At 41.3% G+C, this 20,571-nt stretch overlaps 2 protein-coding genes across 2 annotated transcripts; one reads left to right on the forward strand and one right to left on the reverse strand.

The window, feature by feature from the left end:
- The first annotated feature begins 931 nt into the window (after positions 1–931).
- On the forward strand, positions 932–6,878 carry ANKS4B (ankyrin repeat and sterile alpha motif domain containing 4B). Its single transcript, XM_009920008.2, has 2 exons — positions 932–1,613; positions 5,172–6,878. Exons 1-2 carry the CDS (start codon positions 1,450–1,452, stop codon positions 6,247–6,249), a joined length of 1,242 nt encoding a protein of 413 aa, XP_009918310.1. The 5' UTR covers positions 932–1,449; the 3' UTR covers positions 6,250–6,878.
- Positions 6,879–9,026: 2,148 nt separating this feature from the next.
- Positions 9,027–20,563, reverse strand: CRYM (crystallin mu). Its single transcript, XM_069810083.1, has 8 exons — positions 20,052–20,563; positions 19,575–19,725; positions 18,453–18,515; positions 16,202–16,303; positions 15,455–15,638; positions 12,942–13,063; positions 12,001–12,085; positions 9,027–11,323 (listed from the first exon to the last, which is right to left on the reverse strand). The coding sequence occupies exons 1-8, from the start codon at positions 20,222–20,224 to the stop codon at positions 11,259–11,261; spliced, it is 945 nt and encodes a 314-aa protein (XP_069666184.1). The 5' UTR covers positions 20,225–20,563; the 3' UTR covers positions 9,027–11,258.
- Between the last annotated feature and the right edge of the window lie 8 nt (positions 20,564–20,571).

Raw genomic sequence — 20,571 nt, forward strand, 5'->3', positions numbered from 1 at the left:
TCTCCTCGTCCTCATGGAAGAAAAATGTTGGTACAAGTTTGGTCCTGAAGAGCTCTTCAATCCCTGTCTGAAAAAATAATTAAGAGAGAAAGCCCGTTTGGAGAGGTCTCCGGTGTATTGCACGGGTGGCATTATGGGAAGTAAATGAGGTGGCACTCCATTCAGTAATTGCACCAACTCTGGGCAATGAGTTGCTTCTGTAACAGGGGCATAATAAGCAACAAAACCTCACTGCTAATTGCTGGGGGTAGATTCTCTAAAACATGGGTTAATTCAGTTAGACATAGAAAACAGCTTGACAAAAAAGTAACATTTATCTGGCAGCTGTTTCGAATGTGACCAGAATAACAGATAGCCTGCAGCATTTTATTAAGCAGCAGGTAGTCTCTTACTGATTTCCTCTCAGCCACTGTTTTAAAACTGACCTTTTACATGGTTTTCTCTTAGGAATTCTTTTGAACCTAAAAATTAGAATTACAGTCTATTTCTATAAGCTTCTACTCATAGGGGTAGCCCTTAACACCACTGAAATCAGGGGAAATAATTTCTAAAGCAAGAAGTGGTTATGTGAGATGGGGATCAGGCCCATCTGTTCCCAGGCTGGGGCAGTGGGTGCAGCCCATCATGTTTCCATTCCTTGAACTCCCTGTTCTATCCTGATGAGATCCTGCACATTTGTTGCATCTAAAACAGAGATTACAGTACCTGTTAGATGAATGTATATTTGCCAAGTGCCTTAAGATCCTACGATGGGATGCAATTTGTGGTTAAAGGGATTGCACACTAGGCTGTGGTTTTGCCTGCTGTGACTTGCGGACCCACTGGCTGTTTTATCCATCACTGCCCTGGTCCCGACAGGTCTGTTTCCATCCACACGCCGATCTGTGTACTCGAAACAGCTTCATGGATGTGCCGGGTTTGGCAGGGGAGAGGCTTGGTTTCAAATGCAGCAACCCAGTAAATGATAGATTACAAAGGACTTCACCAGTAAAGGTAACCGCTTATGCACTTCATCCTATGAAATCTCAGAGATACTTTATTACTTAGGGTGAAACTTGGTCGTGCCGACATTCATGGCCTGTTGAAGGTTTTCTGAAGTTTTTAAAGTTTTTTTTTGAAGTTCAAGGTCTTTTCGAGTTTTTCCCAAAACAGTGAGGCAAAGACACAGAGCAGATGAATTAATGCCCTCTATATTTAAGTAGTCAAATATGCAACGAATAGTAAACGGCAGAGCCACCTTCCAGAAAATGAAAGCATTCACCACACCATTGCATTATTACCTATGCAGAGCTCTAGATAAGTTGCTAGGATGAACTTTGCCTCCTCATTTGCATCCTCACGGGGATGTCTCAACTTGTAATCATTAATGAACTATCCCTGTAATGGAAGGGTGACTGTACAGTCTGGATATCGTTCAGAGCTGCTTTGGGAAACCAGAAGCTACTGAAAATGTCGAGCAGGTATCACAAAGCAGCAGCCGATGGCAACTTGGACCTCTTGAAAGAAGCCACTAGGAAAGACCTCAATACTTCAGATGAAGATGGGATGACCCCTACCCTTCTGGCAGCATACCATGGGTACCTAGAAGCTCTGGAAGTCATATGCCGGAGGGGGTAAGTGAATCAGCTTCCATTGCTTAAAGCTTGTGACTCAAAACTCTAACTAGTTTCTAATGCCCCGATGACCTCAGACCCAAAAGACTGAAAATCCCGGTCATTTCTTCCGATGCATTGCCAAGAATTGTTTCTCTTAATTCACGATGGTTTGGGCCCAGAACCTGCGATCAGGTCTGCACGTGCGGTCGGTGAAGCCGCATCAGCGGGACCATCTCGTGTCTGGAGCCTGCAGGGAGCGTTAGTCGGAGCAGGGCCCTGGGACCTTGCCTCGCTGTAATGGAGGAGAAGTTGGCCAACAACCTTCAATGACAACATGTCTTTGAAACAGGCTCTATAGAGAAGTGCATTGTTTGAAATATTTTTAGCAAAAAAATCTCTCCCATTTGCTTCCAAAGTACAATTAGTAGACACACCTGTGAAGATTTAATGCTTTCCAGAGGAAGTCACAACTGATAGTTTTGAGAGAGTAAATCTGAAATTGTTATTTCGCTGCTTTGTATAGTATTGGCAACTACCATCATGCTAAAAATGATAATACTGTTTCAGAAGCTGTGGTAGGATCCTTGTAATCCAGAAGAGAAAAAAAAAAGAAAAGAAAAAGGAAAAGAAAGGAAGGTTTTCTACATGTTTATTTTCTAATAGTAATATTTCTGTTTGGTATCATTTAAATGTACTACATGCTTAAAATCTTATATTGAAATGGTAATTACCCCCCACCCTCCGCACTCTCTTGCTTGGAGCCTACCTTTTAAGCTGTGATTCTATAATAAGATCTAATAAAAGAAAATCTTCTCTTGTGTAGAGATACAGTTAATAAAATGTTCTTTCTGGGCTGAGATGAAGATTAAGTTGACCTGTATTTTCTATCACAATAGTTTAAAGAAGATTGGAGGGAAAAGTTGAATAACTATTTGCATGTATCTGAGTTTTCTTTTATTAAAAATAGAATTGAAAATATGGAAATATGGAATAAAAATAGGTTTTTCATAGATTTGCTTTATAGCTCATTGAACTCAGGTGTGGCTGCAATAACACAATAAAAAAGACCTTTGGACTGCATGGTTATTGCTGTGTCCTCAGGAGAAGCAAAACTAGATTGACAGTTCTTCAACTCGTATAATTAAGGCAGCTCCAAGGAAATATCTAGAGTCAGTAAAGGTTTGTCCCTGAACACCTAGAAGACAGAACAACTAGCTAAGGAACAAATAGCAAAATATTTTTTTTCAAAATTTGAGTGAAAAATATGTCTTCTACCATATAAGCTGATAGAAGTCACAGTGGATGATGCAATGATCAGAATTTTAATGTATTTGTTATTTAATGTATTTCTAACTCTTTTTCTTGGTAGAGGACAGCTTTGGGACAGTATTGCCCTCAAAATCTTCAAACATATACATTCACCTCTATTTTAATCCAAGATTTCTTGTCACTATCAGCAAGCTGTGGCTGTCAGAGATATGGCTGTAGTCTCACTGCTTTTCTTGGGAGAAGCTGAATTTTGGAAGACATTCAACTGTTCTGCAGTCAGTTAATGTTTTCTTGTGATAAAGTATTTTAATTATTTTTAACAAAGTCTTCCTTTCCTTGAAGAAGTTTCCTGACAAAGGCACTGAGATACAGGATGGTTTTCTTTAGAGTGGTTGCAGATTTTAGGACTCTGAAGCTTGCAACACATTCAGCCCTTGGAAAGTGTAGAATACTAACAATAAACCCCTTTCATCTTGAAATAGTTTATCTTCCCAGGCAGATGTTTTCTGTGCTTGCTTTGCAGGTACACGAATAAAGGCAAGACCAAGTAGCAGACCTGTTCTCTTTTGTGTGACCCTCTTTCTTGGGAAAGCAGGGAAAAGAGGAGTAGGAGAACCCAAAGTAGATGTCAAACCTTATCCAAAGTCCCACTGAGCTGGGAACACACACTCTAGTTTGTCGGTGGTTTGAGACTCAAAGGCTGGCAGGCTCCAGGGCGAAAAGAGACTGCAAACAGCTGTGAAGGGGGCTTGGGGAGGATGGATGACCCGGCGCTCCCAAGGCTCGGGATAATGCAGCCTGTTTGCTAATGTGGGAATTCAGGAGTCTGGCACGGTCGGCCACAGTCAGGCAGTTCCCCAGGGCAGAGCCACAAAAGCAGAAATATGTACACATGGTTTCCATATGTCTAAGCGGAGAAGCTTTGATCCCCAGCTGCCACCAACTTGCAGAAATGCCTGCGCTCTCCCACCCTGGCACGCTCAGATTTGCTATTGTTTCTCAACGTGAGCAGCTCTGTGTCTCAGCTCTGCGAGGACCCCCAACCTCTCTCTTGCCTGTGGCATTTCACGCTGAAGGATGTTTTCAGATTTGGCCCTCATCAAATATGTTAGTGCTTTTCTTCACAGATACTCACAGCCAGAGATCAATGCCTGAAGGAGATTTTGTGATAGGATGTACCATTTTGTTCATAGTTCAGCTGCTGTGCGACAAATCTCCAAGGCATTGAAATGCTTAAACTCCCAAGTAGAAATGCTCCTTGGAAATTTGGCCCCTGGCTCCGAAGTTATTAAAGGTTTTGGGCTGCTGTGGCTGCCTTGGTTATTGGTCACAAGATGACTCAAGCTCTGTTCTGAACATTGCTAGTGTTGTTCCTGCCAAATACGTATCAAAAGATTCAAGCCGATTCTCTTCTGCAGGCAGCAGTTCAGTGTGAAGCTAATGCAAGAATTAAAAAGAAAGCAATACTTTTCACTGGCTTTAAATTCAATTGAAAAGATGTGGTATTTTATATTCAAATGAGCTTCTGCTTTTCAAACCCCATGAGCAAAAGCAGCTTAAGGAGAACAAAAGTGTTGAAGAAAACAATGGCATTTATCTGAGCTTAATCTAACAGCAAAGGAAACAAATGTGTAACCAGGACTTTACTCCTAATCATTTACCTATTACCTACCAAAAAAGTTACTGTGTGGGCTCATTAAATACATATCACTGTGACCAGTGAAGAATCCTCCCAATATTGGCCCTGCATTTGACATGCAAAAGGGTAGAGTCACCAAAAAGACTTTAAAATATTCCACACAAAAGCTATCAAAACAGTTTTGCCATTAATTCCAATAAGTGTAAGTCGAAGCCTGAGCCCACTTTGAGCTGTCAGCAGCAAAGCAGTCAGAGCTGCAGCCCCTCGCCCACAGACGGGTGGCTGCTTATTTCTGCCCTACGGCAGGAGGCAGGCGAGACCAGCAGGGAGCAAAGCAAGCCCTGCCAGCAACCCTACCAGACCCTGGGATGACACAAAGGAAATATCCTGGCTCCGTTACGGGGAGTCGCACGTCCAGTCGCACTCATCCTCAGCGAGCTTGCTTAATTCACAGACAGGCAGGAATCAGAGCTTATGCCACACGTGCAGCCAAACTCGGTGCTCGTGTAAGTAGGTGCAGCACCATTCTAGAGGATGGAGCTAAGCTGACTCCTTCTCACTGGCTGTACTCATAGCAAAGCTGAGCTAAACGTTTAGTATCTGTTTAATCCCCCTGCAGTGCTATGCTTGGGTACGTCCAGCTCACTGTATGCTATTTTCCTTCTCAGAGGTGATCCGGACAAACGTGACATCTGGGGGAACACACCTCTCCACCATGCCGCTTGCAATGGTCACATCCACTGTGTTTCTTTTTTGATCAACTTTGGTGCCAATATATTTGCTCTGGACAATGACCTCCGCACTCCCCTGGAGGTGGCTGCCAGCAGAGACCGCAATGAATGTGTCAGAATCCTGGACAAAGCTGCCACCGAGCAGAACATGCTGAACCCAAAGAAGGTCTCCAAACTCAAAGCGCAGGCCCAGAAGAATGTGGAGAAACAAATCAAGGAATGCGAGAAGCGCCAAGAGAAACACCAGCATGAAATGAACCGGAATTATATAAAAGAAAAGGTTGGCACAGTATATTCTTCCAGAGGGACACACTCCAGAGTAAAGTTGCCTAGTCTCTTTGCTTCAAATACAACAAGTACCTTCTCCAAAAATCTGAAAGATACCTTAAAAATGAAGGCAAAAAAGACAGCTGACAGCACAAGAAGCCAGAAAACACAAAGCAATGACCAAGACGATGGTATGGGTAGGAGAACTGTGATGCATTTGTTCGATGAGAAAGAGGAAGATGACTTACTGAATGACCTCGGAGAGAAAAACTTTTCTGATCATGACAGTCAGTTCTCCATTTTTAAGCGGCCAGGTCTTGGCAAGATTGTATTTGGAAGGAATTTGGCTGCAGATGTAAATCCCGGAACTGTGTCTTCTGAGAAAGAAGGTATAAGTTTTAATATGTCCAGTGAGCTCTTTCAGTACAAAAACGCCGAGAATGGCAGGGAAGATGATGATGCTGAAAATGGTGCTGGTATCCCTTGGCATGAGGAAGAAGTCATTTGGGATGATGAGGAAGCAGAGAACACGCCCCTTGAGGTATTTCTGGCATCACAGATGCTGGATGAGTTTTTTCCAGTTTTCATGAGGGAAAAAATTGATTTAGATGCCCTGATGCTATGTTCTGATGAAGATCTACAGAGCATTCAGATGGAGCTTGGGCCAAGAAAAAAAGTCCTGAATGCCATGAATAAAAGAAAACAAGCACTCAAGAACCCTGGAAAGACTGTAGATACTTGCTTATAAATTAACACACCTGTTGCTGTAACCTGCACACTGATTCATTCTTTTCCTCTTTCCAAAAAGCATGCAATTCTTTCCAGAAGTCTGCTAAAGCAAAAGGCAGAGAGATTACCAATTGCTTTAGAAAGTACAGCAAGGACAAAGATTTTTCCCTCTGGATAGATGGCTCTGGTGCACAGGATATTAGTTCAAGTATATTCTGCCAAAAAGAAAGAATGCGAAGGTGAAAACCCAAAAACTATAGATTTAAACCTTTTTCTCCCTGAACTGTTTATGGGGATTGGATTTCTTCTCATCAGAATAACTTAAAATATTAGTGAAGGCCAGCCACGCTACATTCCTTAATAAAGCCCTTCCCTTCTCCAAAACCACGATGCAAACAGCATTCCCAAAGCTTGAGAGCTTTGTTTTCTCCATTTGCTTTGTTAGATTGGTACAAACCACCCTTCCTAGTACTGATAATATGTTAGAAATAGCATCTGAATCTTGATTTCAGCTGTGGCTTGTTGACTTTAATAACCTCTGAATGAATGTAAATAAGACTAATTTACAGCAAGTTTTGTGTTCTTGTCAGTAAACTGTTTTGCTACTGTATTGATATTAATTTAAAAATATATGAAGTACCTTGCCAGAAGATGTTCAGTGTGAGTTGTATATTCTTTTCTTGTCTCATTAGACTGGACCCAGTCCCCAGCACCCATCATGTCCTAAATGGCATCAAAACTGCAATACTTTTAACTACAAGAAGCTGAGGTTTTATTTTCAACATTCTTTATCTGTTTTGCTATATCCTCAGCTTGGTTGCTATAGGGTGCATTTGCCACGTGAAGTCCCAGAAAGCAGGACTCTCATTGCCCAGCCTTTTCTGTTGGTTTTTGTTAGCCTCAGCCTGAAAACTGCATGTAACACACACACCCAGCTCATGAAAAGAGAAAGAAAATTAGACCTTGCTTCTCTGAAAGCTCCTGTTCTTCACGGTCTATCTGGAGGCATTTACAGCAGAGTTCCCTTCATCTCTCTCAGGCCTGCTCCCTTGGGAAGACAGCACTATCCGCTATGAATTAATCACTCCTATTGAGTTTTGTGAATCTAGGAAGGTGCTTGTAGCAGCCTTACTCTGGCTAAGATCTGATTTTAGAGGCACAATTATTACCAGGACTTTTATCTTTAAATCTCTTTTTATAGCGTTCCATGAGTAAGCTATCATTTTTTTCCTTAGGGGTATACTGCATTTGTGGAGACTAATCATAATTAATAACCTATTTTTTCATGCTTCCTTATTTCCACATCTTCTTGTTACTTTGATTTTGTCGTGGTTTAACCCCAGCCAGCAACTAAGCACCACGCAGCCGCTCACTCACAAAGCATATTATAATTTCTTTTCTTGGCTGGACTTTATACTGCATTCTTTCCTCCTTGGACTCCGGTACTTCAGCAGGTTGATATTTTCTTTTATTAAGCAGTCCCATCAGAGTCCTGTTCTGCACAACCTTAAATGACTACTGTACTGAGCACAGTAATTAAATCACACAGCATCCCCCCAGACTCTGTATAATTACCCAGCTGGGTTGTTTTCATTTTAGCTAAGAAACTCCCAAACATTTAACAAAGCAAGAAGGAAATGATGAATCTTACACATTCGAGGGCATATGATGAGTGGATTTTCAAGGGTCAAATCCTACCAGTCACATAACTGATGTATTTGCTGGTGCTTTACCTGCCCAAATGCTTGTGACCTGCCCATAACACACCATCAAAACATCAATGAGTGGTGTCACTCACGGAAGACCTGTCCAATAACAGCCATTATCACAGAACAGCTTCAGCATTTCTGGGATAGGCCCCACATTTCTCTAAATTGCAATTGAAAATCTGCCTCTCTGCATACTCATCTGTAAATCTGCCCAACTGCTGCAACCTCTGACAACCAGCATGCTTTGGTATGTCCTTAGGTATCCACAGTAACTCTATGGAACTAGCAGATACAGCACAAGATCTATGAGAAGGAGCTCCTTGCCCTCCTGGAACTGCATCTAGAGACTGAATAAGAAGCCCCAGAGCACCCCACAACACTTATTTTTAGGCAACTGAATCAACCCTGATATATATTCCCCTTTAATATATATTTTAAAAAGTGGAATAGCACTAGTCCTTTTCTTGCAGGGTGGTCCTGGAAATTGGCCTCTGGTATAAAGCAGCCTGTGGAACAAGGCAGGGGAGCGGGGGGGTGGAAATAAAAAGGAACACTCACATTTCAGGTTTTTCCACTTATGTGCTTTGCTGTTTTCCAAATTTTTTCACCAAACCCTTTGTTTCTTCTATTATTTGAACTATTTAAATTACTGAATCCCAGATATGACTCCTTAGTAACATCTGTACAGCACAGTTCATTTGGAGACACTTTTTACATATCACATGCAGTCTTATAACCCAGTCCAAACCCAGAACATAAAACCACAGGATCTCACATAATCACAGCCCTGCCAAGTACAAGATTCTCCTTCCTTAATGATTTAATGCTCTGCACTGGACAGACATCAAGAGGAAGGAATGTACAGCGTGGGATAGTGACTGCAAAACCGCGTATCACAGTGGAATAGAGCAGTCTCAATTTATTTTCCCCTTCACATTCATTGATCACCTTTACTGATAAAGTAGTCACTGCAACAACTTGAATACTTTCTTCCTCACCTTCAAAAAAAAAACCCCAACAACCCACAAAAAACCACCACAACCCAAAAAACCACCACACCCAAAACAAAAAGTAATGGACAACAAAATGAAAGTCAAAGAACAGCAGTATCTATTTAATTTTAACATAAATGCAAGTTACACAATTTGACACTCTGATTTGTAAGGGAAGGAAACATGGAAATTAAGGCTATTATTTTCCCTCAAAAAAAAAAAAAATCTAAAGACAGCATCCAAGCAACTCCCATTGTAACTGGATCAAATCCTCTTCATGAATTCAGAGGTACAATGCTGAAGCCAGGCTCCCAGAATCTCCTATTGCCAATGAAAGCTGAGAACACTGTGGGTTTTCAGAACCAGGTTTTTGGACTGGTTCCATCTACTTTTAAAGTGCAAAGTCTGTAGAAGAGTAGGTGTGAAAATAAACTTTGTCTTCTTCCCGAGACTATGTCTCACTTTAAATTACAAAACTTGTTTTACACAGGCACAGAACTGGGATAATATTGTCTTAAATAGTAAATGCAAGTTTCCACACAGTTCTTGAATTATGGAACATCAATGGCTGTCACTTTTGTCTCAAGCTAGTGGAGTTCTCTATTGCTGAAGTAACAGGCTAAGTCAACACCTAAATTTCTGAATGCTTCAGAAATGACAAAGAAAAAAGACATGTAAAAATAGAAGGGTAATTTTGCTACAATTAAAAAAATGTAAAAGCTTATAGAGAAATTTTTGTTCTTGTTTCTGCTGATATAAACAAGATCAATGGAGTTAGACTTCTATCCACATGAACACATCCTTTGGCCCTGTTCACTTACGGGTCTGGAACCCTTCATGCTAAAACTCTGCAAATTACAAACTCTGCCACTTACTACTTTTTTCCAACTAGTTTAAACCAGGCTTATAATTTGGAGTATTATTTATGTCACATCTGCACTGTACTCATTAACCTCTTCTATACTTACTTATATACCATCAAGGGCTTTAATGCTAACCACCTCTGAACCTCCTTCCTGTTGCTCCACTGTATTCTACTGGCTTCAGTATAGAATGACTGTGTCATCTAATCCTTCCACAGAACAAAGAAACACTTAATAGCCTGCATGAAATAATATGCAAGAAGAAATAAAATTTCATAAGGCACAATTCTAGCCTGAGACAGGAATTTGTTTCCAGGGCAATGGCTATTTTTTCAGCAGATGCTCAATCTTTTGTAAGGCAGTTGCATAACAGCATAGAACTGGAACTTTTCCTTACGTAGAACATCACTGTGTTCCTCCGCCAAGAAACAATCATGGAAATTCCTGCCCCAACAAATACCCATCGAGTACAGCCAAGCTGAAAATATTTGCCTGTATACTTGAAGTTTACCCTACTGAAATCAACTTGCATGGTTCCAACCTTCATGAAGCTTAGAAAAAGAATTTACAAACACCATAGATTAATAACATCTCCCTACAGAATAGATAAAAGTTAAATAAAAACACATTTCTAGTGCTCACATTTTGGGTAACTCCTTGCAATGTGAAAATGACAATATCCCACCCAGGAACACATTAAGAGAGGTATTGAGTACAGTTTCCTCCCAGTTTGCACTCTTTAAATCTTCCTGAGCCAGGTCTTTTACAAACCCAGACAGAAATATAACTGTATGGAGGCATCATCATTTACATAAACTCTCACTCAGGCATGTGCTCTTAAATGAAAAAAAAAAAAATCCAAAAAAACCCCAAGCATTGGGGCTGAGGGCAGGGAAGGGGTGAAAGTAAGTATGATGACTTCCAGATCCCAGTCTGAGTTAGAAGGGAAGGGCTATGCAGGATTCAGAGGCGGGCTGTGGTCCCAGGAGAGACTAGGTTACTGTCAGTATAGCACTGAAATCCACAGATGCCTTTAAAGTATCATCACAGGTAAATATGGTGCCAGACTCCATTCTCCAAACTGATATATTTTACTCCAGTATATTTTACCTCTCTAAAAACACAAAATCTACCCACAGACCTCTGCTACTATATAATTAGGGAGGAAAGGCATTGATTGCAGAATTATACCAAAATATGTAAAAATACCCTTGTTAGCATCACTGCAAACATCTAGTATTTGCCATTACATGAGATGCATTTATTAGTCATACTGCAGGTATCTAATACTTGCCATTAGAAAACTGTAAAAATTAGTCTATTGCTGAGATTTTACTTTTCATTCTTGAATGTTCTAAAAGGCACCAATCCTCTCTGAATGTGGCCCTTCTTGTTAACAAAAGATCCAAGGAAACTTAGTGCAAACAATTTTCTCGGCCTCGTTGGCATTGTAGACTTCTCTCTTTAGTTACCAGCTGACCACGAGTCATAAACAAATTTTGCTGCTACTGTATCTTCAACTGCCATCCCTAAAAGAGAATTAAAGTCACCTTCAAACAATTCTTCAGCTGTACAAAATAATTTAGCTTCGGAAGGGAACAAGAGGACTCAGGAAGTTATCTAACTTGACAGAAACAGAAATTCTCCATCCCAAACACCTACAGTGTTACATTCAAAATTTATAGCTATTATATAACTGTTAGGTGTACTATATGAAGCTAATGCAACAGCATGAATCTAGTTTTCAGTGTTCATATCACATCTTGGCCCTTTCAGGCACGTCACGCAGCTCAGAGCACTGCAATCCATCACCGCTTCCGCTCTTTCCCCCAAACATCAACTCCAACCCCACAGTACACTGTCACATTGTCTGTAGGTCAGACAGACTCCAGGGGCATAACAGCAGGGCATTCAGGTTGGAGCTGCATTAATAAACACTGCAGTCATGTGTTGAAAAACTGTGAAATGGAAAATGTACTTCTTCCTATTGTTTGTTTGCTTTCCTATCACTTTTTGTTACATCAGTCCTGCTAGATAAAAAGGGAAATTAAAAGGAAAAATGCAAATCACAGTCTAGTTTCTTGTGGACAGTGCATTGCCACAGCAGTTTTGAAGATGATCAGCAGCTTTCCCACGCATGGGGGACTTAATAAATAACAAGGCATTGTTTTCTGTCAGACTTGTACACAGGAGGGGTTGTTCTTACCCAGTGATTTAAACACTGTTGTTTTCTCAGGCAGGGCTGGTTTTGTACCCTTCACTACCTCTCCCAGCTCAGCAAAAATCTCTGCCTGTGAAACAAATACATATTTTATACAAAAACATAATATCCATACAATATGTTAAGAGAAAAACTTTTTTTGAGTGACTTCAAAAGAATGAACTCCTCCAGTTCTGCTATCTCAGAACTGACTCCTTTCCATGGTGTAGCAGATCAGTGTTCAGACAAATAATAGAGAAACCGGACAGAAATCACAGAGGAATGGAATGGTTTTCAGAGAAAAACAGCTGACAGACTTTCCTCAGTCAGTAAGGTTTTTTTTACAGTGGATAGCTTGTTACTTATCCAACAAAACACATGGGAATCCACACACCTTACTGTATCTGGACCTCTTATGTTAAACCTCAAAAGTGGAAATCAATTGTTCTGCAAAAACATTCAAAGAGAAAAATAAAACTCCATTAAACCTAAAAGAGTCCCTGCTGTCAAATTTCTGCAGATCACAGACTGTCTGCTTGGCTTCTGTTGTCCATTCTCTAGAGGCCTGATGTGTGTCAATCACACTGAAATCTTATGGGAAGAAAGTTACAGGTTTTAATAAATAGATTTGAAAAATATTTAACATAACTACCAAACATTGCAGGAAATGTAGGTCTTTCAAAAACAATACATTGTTATTGTACACAAAGGCCAATGCTGGAAACATGCTACTGTAATATGGTGCCATGTAATGGCCAACACAGAAGTTACATGGTTTTGGCAGAGACATATAAAAGTCTCAGTCTGAAACCAGTTTATCTTTCAGCCTGTGCCTGGAATGTGTTAACAACTACATCTGATGCTCTAAGAAGTTTCAGTGCAGCACATCATTGGTTTCATATACAAGCCAATTGCCACAAAAATAAAGTTCATAATTTAAGTCTTACCCCTGATAATATAACATCTCCCGATTCCGTAAGAGCAGCCTCTCTGGAATCCACAAACAGAACAGAATTCTTCATCAGTTCATCGTCCAGTTCTCTCCAGTCTGGTCTGCTTGCTCCAACAGCTAAGACAACAAAACTGATGAACTTGGGAGGAATGTTTAAAACAAATTCAAACCGTATTTTGTCCAAAAGACATATGTGAACTAACAATAGACATTATTGTGGAAATGCAATATACAAACAATCTGATGCTAGCACTGGAGACATGCTGAACAACAGAACAACAAAAAAAATAGGATGTGCCTTAGCAACTCAGAAAAAGCCTGGATTTCTCTCAACCTGGCTTCAGCTGACATATAGATGGCTGGTTTCTGTAAAGTGCTAACCCCCTAAATTTCCACTGATGTCAATGAAGGATGACATTGGGTCCAACCCCCCAGTTTACAGCTCATTAAAACGTACAGCATCCTTGACCTCTAGTCATGCAGATGCTGCTGGCGACAAAAGTCTTATATTCCCCATAAGCACAGCCAGAACAACTGGAATCAATTGGCCTTTGCATTTCAACCTGCTAGAGCATTAAACTGCAACTCCTCAGGAAGCAGAGTGAGATTCTTTGCTGACACTGTTTCCACCTCTTTGGTACACTAGTCAAACTGCTTCTTCCGAATAATGCTGACAGAAGAGAAGGGGAGGTAGCCCTGCTTAGCCCTTCATCATCTCTTACCAATACAAGAAATGGAAAGATGTGTAACTATGTATAGCTACAAAACAAACAAACCTTTGCTAGGAGCCTTGAAAATGACACAAGTATGTAAGTGTAACATAATTATTCTGTTCTGCTTACAGAAGGCACTGTTAGAATAAATTTTGATCATTTGGTGATTCAGCTCAGGGAAAATAATCTTAAGCTTATATAGACTACAACTCTTCCGCAGACAAACAGTAGCCTGTTTCTGCAACTGCCAAATTAACAGGTTTTTGTTGCTTTTTATTTTTTAAATAGAGTTAGCTAACACCTAATACAGCTCCTCTAAAATATTCAACAACTGATTTATCAGTAGAATTTCCTTGTCAGCAGACTCTGGGTAGCTGAGGCATAAGAAAATCATCTCCCTTTGTCCATTATCTCTTGTACCCTTGTCTTTCATCAGATCATTACCAAATGCCCTGAATTTTATAGTCCTTTCATTTGATCCAGACTGTGTTTGCTATGTGTCTACAGAGAAAAATAAGATTTGAAAAATCCCTCAATTATCCTGGACAGATGAGAACCAAAGTATTGTGCAGCAAAGACTTGGACATGCAGACAGAGTTCAATGTTACTAATTAGGATTTTTAAACCTATAGCCTTCTATTATTTCCTTGTAACTTTATAAGCAGTACAAATTGAGCAGGTTATGGATTTTTACTTATCTGGAGAAACTGAAAACAAATCAAGGACGTTAACTTTTTAACTATAGCAAGACAACTATAAACTTGTTATGGGCTAAAAAACAAAAAAAACAAAACAATTATACTGTAGTCAAATGTTTGTTAAAAGTGTCCAACTGTTACAGAATAATAAATTCCATGTTGCCTGAATACCTCTTCAACAGCAAAAATGCCTTGTTGGAGAGAGGGAAAAAAAACAAAAAGGAGGCAAAGAAAGGAGAGAGGTCTTTGTGTATGTGTCGCCTCAGGGACTGTAGACCTTAATTCATTTTGGTTGTACTTCTGGCTTCCACTCCATGACATAACACAGACAACAACATTCAATGACAAAGGACTAAATTGAGTTTGAAAAATTGGTAGGATGCTACTGGAATGTGGGACCTTCCTTTAAATTGTTTCCTTTGACAAGTTGCTTTTGTCTTATTACCATGCTATTTGGAAAGTGCACAGGGTCATCTGAACCAGGCCCACAATTAATAAAATAAGCAAATGCTGGCATGTCCAGAGACTCCAAACAATAGCGTGGCAACATCATCACAAGGCCAGGGGGGAGGGAAAGAGGAAAGCCCCCCAAACCTCACTGTAGAGGACAGATTGTGAAGTTCAACTCAAGTAGAAAAACAAAACCAAAACTAAACAAACAAAAAACTCCACCTCAACATTATCAGCCCAAAAAGGAACAAAAGAGGAACTTACAAAATTGGGTGAAAAAAAGATGACATCTACCAGGGAAACAGCAGAATGAGCAGGAATTGCTTTGGAAATAACATGTTTGTATGGGTTATTTAAATGAAGAGCAAGGTGAGCATCAAGTGACAGCATGGTAGCAAAGATGATACACCACCAGGGAAAAAGCATATCCCATGCTCTAGCAAACATCCAATGCTGGAATATGCAGGAGTTCCAGCTCCAGACAACCAGGAAGACAGGAGTGGAAAAAGTGGTCCTCACTATATGGGAAAAGTTAAACTGGAAAGAATATTCATTCTGAGAAGCAGAGAGTACTGCTTTTCAACAGTTTCTGATGCTAAACAATGTAATAATAAATGTATCCTTTAAACAATGAGAACATAGCATACCATTGATATGGGCACCTGGTTTTACCCAGTCTCCAAATAAAATTGGTGTTGTTGCCATAGTGACTGTTATAATCACATCAGCCCCAGTAACTGCCTCCTGAGCAGAAGAGCAAACCCTCACTGGACCATTAACTGAATTAGCAAACTTCACTGCTTTCTCTTTGGTGCGATTCCATATCCTGACCTTCAAGAAAAAAAAAAAAAAAGACAAACAGATTAGCTTGGAGAATTTCTCCTTGCTGAAGCAGAACATTGTTTCAGTTTTCAGTAGATAATTACATGTATCTAAACGTGGGGTTCTTTTCCCCTTTAATGTTCTTGTCCTACAAGTGACTAAATCTCATGTGTGGGCAGCTACATTTGAATGACTGCTTTGTGATACCAGAATAACAGCTCCTTGTAGAGCTGTATTTATAAAATACGAATATTTCCAATAAATATATTTAAGGGAAAGTCACAGAAAGCTCATCCAAGTATGGCACACACAGTAGGAGTTTCTCAGTCAGAGAGAAAAAGCCATCTGAAACTTGACTTTGTTTCCAATGCCTCCCCCTTTTTTTTAAAAAAAGCCAATATTTGAGTAAGAAATTCTACAGCTGTTCAGAGTATTCTTAGGTTCTGTAAAAACAAAACCAAAATATGATTAATCCCTTAACTTCATTGGCTGTAATATGATTTATTTATATTAAGTGCTCCTGAAACATAATAGAGAAAAATAGATGCATCCTGTTAAGATGTGTCCATTACCTCTTTAAATGTGAACAGCTCTGTGAAGATATCATAATGGCTATATGCTTGAACACCAGCTCCCAAAACGCACAGCACTTCTGCAAAAGCTGGCATTAACAACTAAACAGTATCAAATATTAAAAAAAAGAATATGTAAGGACAATATATTAACAGATATGACAAATATATATCAAAATACTACAAAAGAAAGTATCTTTAGTCTTTTTAAACAAACAAAAATGCTTTTATGCAAAAGCTAGTATTGATTCATATTAATATAAAACAAAATTCAACTACCACTATATATATATTTTTTTTTTAAATACAAAAGCTAGTATCAATAGCACCAAAGTACATCTTGGCTTGATTCTGGTTTTGAATTGTCCAACACTCGAAATTTAGACCTAATGTGCAACAGCATGAGCCAATGCAAATTCTGGGGCCTCAGCACACTCCAGTATTAGTATACTACATCACACCTAGGTGACTAAGTGTAAAACTATAGTATTGATGTTCTGCACTGGTTGAAAACAGGGCTTATAATACCAAAAACTATCAGTCCTGAAAGCGGTAGCTGTGTGGGTAAGCTGGTCCTGGTAGCACTAAACTAAACTTCTTTTTTCAATTCACTGAAGCCATAAATCACACTACAAGGAAACTTTGCCAGTGTAAGAGCCATGATACGTATGCATCAGGTATTGTAAAAATAGGGATGGTTCTGAGGAACAAATATTAAAATTCAGTTCTACGATTGCTTTTCTAGTGTAGTTCTTGCCTGCGATTCACCAGTACTTGGCAAAGGTAAAGAGAGGGCCGCTGGAGTGCAGCCCAAAGCTATCCTTGTGTCTCATTCATGCATTTTCTGTAGCCACTCACTTCTGTATAAAAAGCTTTATAATTGTCTAGGCTTTCAACACTTCTTCTGCTGCAAATAAATTGAAAAAAATAATCTCATTGATCCCATTCTTTCAGTAGCAAGAACTCTTTTTAATGTTCCTTTCAAAGAGTCTGAAGCACTGATTTCAAAGGCTCCTTGCATAAAAGCATGGATCTTTGAAAAGCAAATGCCATAAAGAGGACAAGATGACAACTATGAGCTAAACCCAAACACTCCTGAAAATTTCCCAAAACAGCAGATGACAATGAAGGATCTGATCTTGAAGTCCCTTCAGCAGCCAAGCTCCTTTGAGGCCAGCACAGCCTTGACTGTGTAAAAACTGTCAGAACTGCCTAAGTATAGAATGGCTGAGAAGAATGAGGTCCTATAACCTCATGTCCGAGGAATCCATTGTAAATTGTTTGGTCCCTTGATTGAGCGGAAGCTCTTGGGGACAGGTTCTTCTCTCCAATTTTATGTCAGTTTAGCTCTATTGCCATAGATAGAGTCACGCTGGCATGAAGACTGCCACTAATGAAGTGGTGAGATCAGCCTTCAGTCTGATGCAAAGCTGATGGGTGAAAAACAGAGCGCTGGCCCTCTTCTTATTGCCTCATCCTTTGAGGTGAAGACCAAAACCCCACTGTGCAATGGATGGTGACTTGCTCTCCTCCCACTATTAGCAGCCCAGCCAAATATAGTTTTAAAAAAAAGAATTCAAAACCAAAAATTTCCAACTGAAATTGAAATGATGTAAAGCAACATACAGCAAGATATACCTCACCTGTCTTCAGACACTGAAGTTTATGGCTGTAGTCAGGGATAGTCATCTGGACATCTTCCAGTGACAGAGAAACTGACAGCCACCCAGCCACCTCTGGACAAGTCACCCATCTATCCTGGGCATCATGTATCTTAAGAGGACCCATATTGCCCCCTGGAAGTGTGCCTTTTCCCTCTTTCTCCAGGTCGAGTAAAACCCACTTGTCCTGGCCCGACAGCAGAACGTGTACATCTAAATAAAACTGAATTCATCACCACAGCTACATCACCATAAAGGAGTATGTTAAGACAAGCACAAAAGAAAAAAAAAAATCACAGAGGAAGACACCTCAGTAAATTCCCAGAAGAGGATGCAGAATGAGCCACAAAAACATAGCTCAGACTCCTTCTCCAATGACACATAAAACATTAAAGCCAGACATGACTCACTCAAAAGAGAAAACTCTGCTTTTAAGTTTTCCCCTGAAGGTACATATGTTATCATAAATTTAATTTAAAGCTGTATTGATGAAAATTCACATACACTGAAAGCCATTTACATTATTCCTTCTAGTTATTTTATATATAACACCACTAAATTTGTCCCAATTTAGGAAACAGAAGACATACCTTGGTAGCAATTGCAGAAACTGCAGCTGTTCGTTTTGCTGTAATCACACTGCCATCTAGGACCTTTTAAAAAAAAAAAAGGTTCAGACAGACTTAAAGGAAAACTGAAAATATGAGTAAATACCAAACATTTTCATCCAACTTGTGAATTATGTGATATTACAGAGCACGGATGAAAATATAAAAGTTGGTAATTACTATTATACCAACCACAAACCATATAAAAATCACATGCTAAAGCTGGGCAGATTCTCTATTCCAGTTCTTCCATGTCATTCCACCAGCACAAATGGACTGAAAGCTGGTCAGAGCTGAGCCACCCCTAACACACAGCTCTTCATGCACTGCACTTCCCTGACTCTCCAACACAGGGAATAGATAGATATAACTGCAATACTCTGCACTCCAGTAAGACCAGGGACCAGTGTGAGCTGGCAGTGGTTCACGAGTCTGCACTGTCTTTCTTGGTCTGTACAAGATGACAGTAAAACACAGAATTACTTTAGTGCATATCATACACAGTGGGGCAGTCCTGCCTCAGTGTATATTAGCTGCTGCGTACAACTGAATTAAGGGGCTTAAAAAACTGACATGTTTTCTGATACAGTTTAGGAATAAAAGCCCAATATAGTTTTCCTGACCACTTTTGGCCCATTAATAATCTTTAGCAATAAAGTGTCATGAAAATGGTCAATATTCTTAAATTCTTAAATTCTTTAAACAAAAACCAAATCAGACTCCAAATACTATTCCCTGTTATACTACTTGTAAATCTCTTTAGATTTAACTTAAAATGGTTCAAGATCAATTCTTTATTCAGCCAAGTTTTTTTCCTCCTTCAAACACAAGGTAAACTTTTCTTGATCATTTCTCTTTTCCAGTCACCCTGTCAGCCAACAGATTCCCTTCACATCACAAGCAGCAGTACAGAGCAGACAGAGTACACTTTGACACATATGCAACATATGAGGCTTTATGCCAAATCCTCCCTTGGCACAAACACATTTTCACTGATGACGTAGGTAAACTCAGGCCAATTCACACCAGCTCCAGCTTCTGAGAATCAGAAGGGAGAACTGACAGAGCATTAACAGAGGAGAATGCAGGATGCATGAAACTCACAGCTTTTAAAGAGCCATTTCTCGGGTCAAATAAGAGGACTGTCGCTTGGTGAGAAGGGACTGAGGAATCCTTCTTGTGCTCATAAAAAGTCACCAACTTGGTTGTCAGCACATCGTCTGCGGCACTGTAAGCAGGCATGACCCCTAGGAACCTTATAAGAGAATTACTTATGTACCTTTAGCATGGGAACCTCCAGCCCCCGGCGCTGCTAACATCAAACGGCTACTGACCAGTTAACCAGTAACTCAGTACCAGCGACCTTTTCCGATGCTCTAGTCCCTTCCGCCCCGTCCCTTCCTCGCCGCAGACCCGACCTCCCGTCCCTCGCTCCGGCGGGGGCGCGGGCGGCACTCCCCCACCGCCCGTGTCCGTCCCGTCCCCCCCCCACCCCCACCACGCCGCGCCCCGGCGCTCCGCCAGTCCGCCCTCTCGCCGCCCCGGGGCCGGGAAGGCAGCCGCGGAGCCCTCCCGCCTCACCCGCCGTGCCGCTGCACCGGCACCACGGTGCGCAGGGGCTGCACGACGCCTCCCGCCGCGCCGGCCGAGAAGTTGCCCAGGGCGGCCTCCAGCGCCGGGAGGAGGAGGCTGGCGCGGCGCAGGTGCTTCTCCACCTCCTCGGCGCCGATGAAGACGGGCGGAGACGAGCCCATGGCGAGCACCGGGCGGACGAGACGGGTCCGCGGCACCCTGTACCCCCCCGCACCGCCGCTAAGTACCCGCCGGGCCGCCCCCGCCCCCCGGCCCGGCCCCCCTCCCCCGGCGGCACCGCCCCGCGGCCCGCCCCGGTCCCCTCAGGGGCACGGCGGACACCCCCGTCAGAACCGCTAAGGGCCGCGGCGCGGCTGGAGGCGGGAACGGCCGCGTCCTCTCAAGGCGCCGCCGGTCGGCGCCGCCGCCACCCCTCCCTTAGGCGCCGCCGCGGGGAAAGGCGGCTGCGAACGAAACGGGTCTGCTGTGGTGGGGTTACGGTTCGCCATAGCCCCGAGGGGTGGGACAG

The sequence above is a fragment of the Haliaeetus albicilla genome, chromosome 22 (assembly GCF_947461875.1).
Source record: "Haliaeetus albicilla chromosome 22, bHalAlb1.1, whole genome shotgun sequence".
NCBI lineage: Eukaryota > Metazoa > Chordata > Aves > Accipitriformes > Accipitridae > Haliaeetus > Haliaeetus albicilla.

Bases quoted from the DNA above. Each gene is read 5' to 3' on its own strand.
- ANKS4B (XM_009920008.2), top strand. From the start codon at position 1,450: ATGTCGAGCAGGTATCACAAAGCAGCAGCCGATGGCAACTTGGACCTC. The intron at 1,614-5,171 runs GTAAGTGAATCA...TTTCCTTCTCAG, and splicing joins GAAGTCATATGCCGGAGGGG to AGGTGATCCGGACAAACGTG.
- CRYM (XM_069810083.1), bottom strand. From the start codon at position 20,224: ATGGGCTCGTCTCCGCCCGTCTTCATCGGCGCCGAGGAGGTGGAGAAG. The intron at 13,064-15,454 runs GTATGCTATGTT...TTGTTGTCTTAG, and splicing joins ACCAGGTGCCCATATCAATG to CTGTTGGAGCAAGCAGACCA. The intron at 12,086-12,941 runs GTAAGACTTAAA...TTTGTTTCACAG, and splicing joins GAGATGTTATATTATCAGGG to GCAGAGATTTTTGCTGAGCT.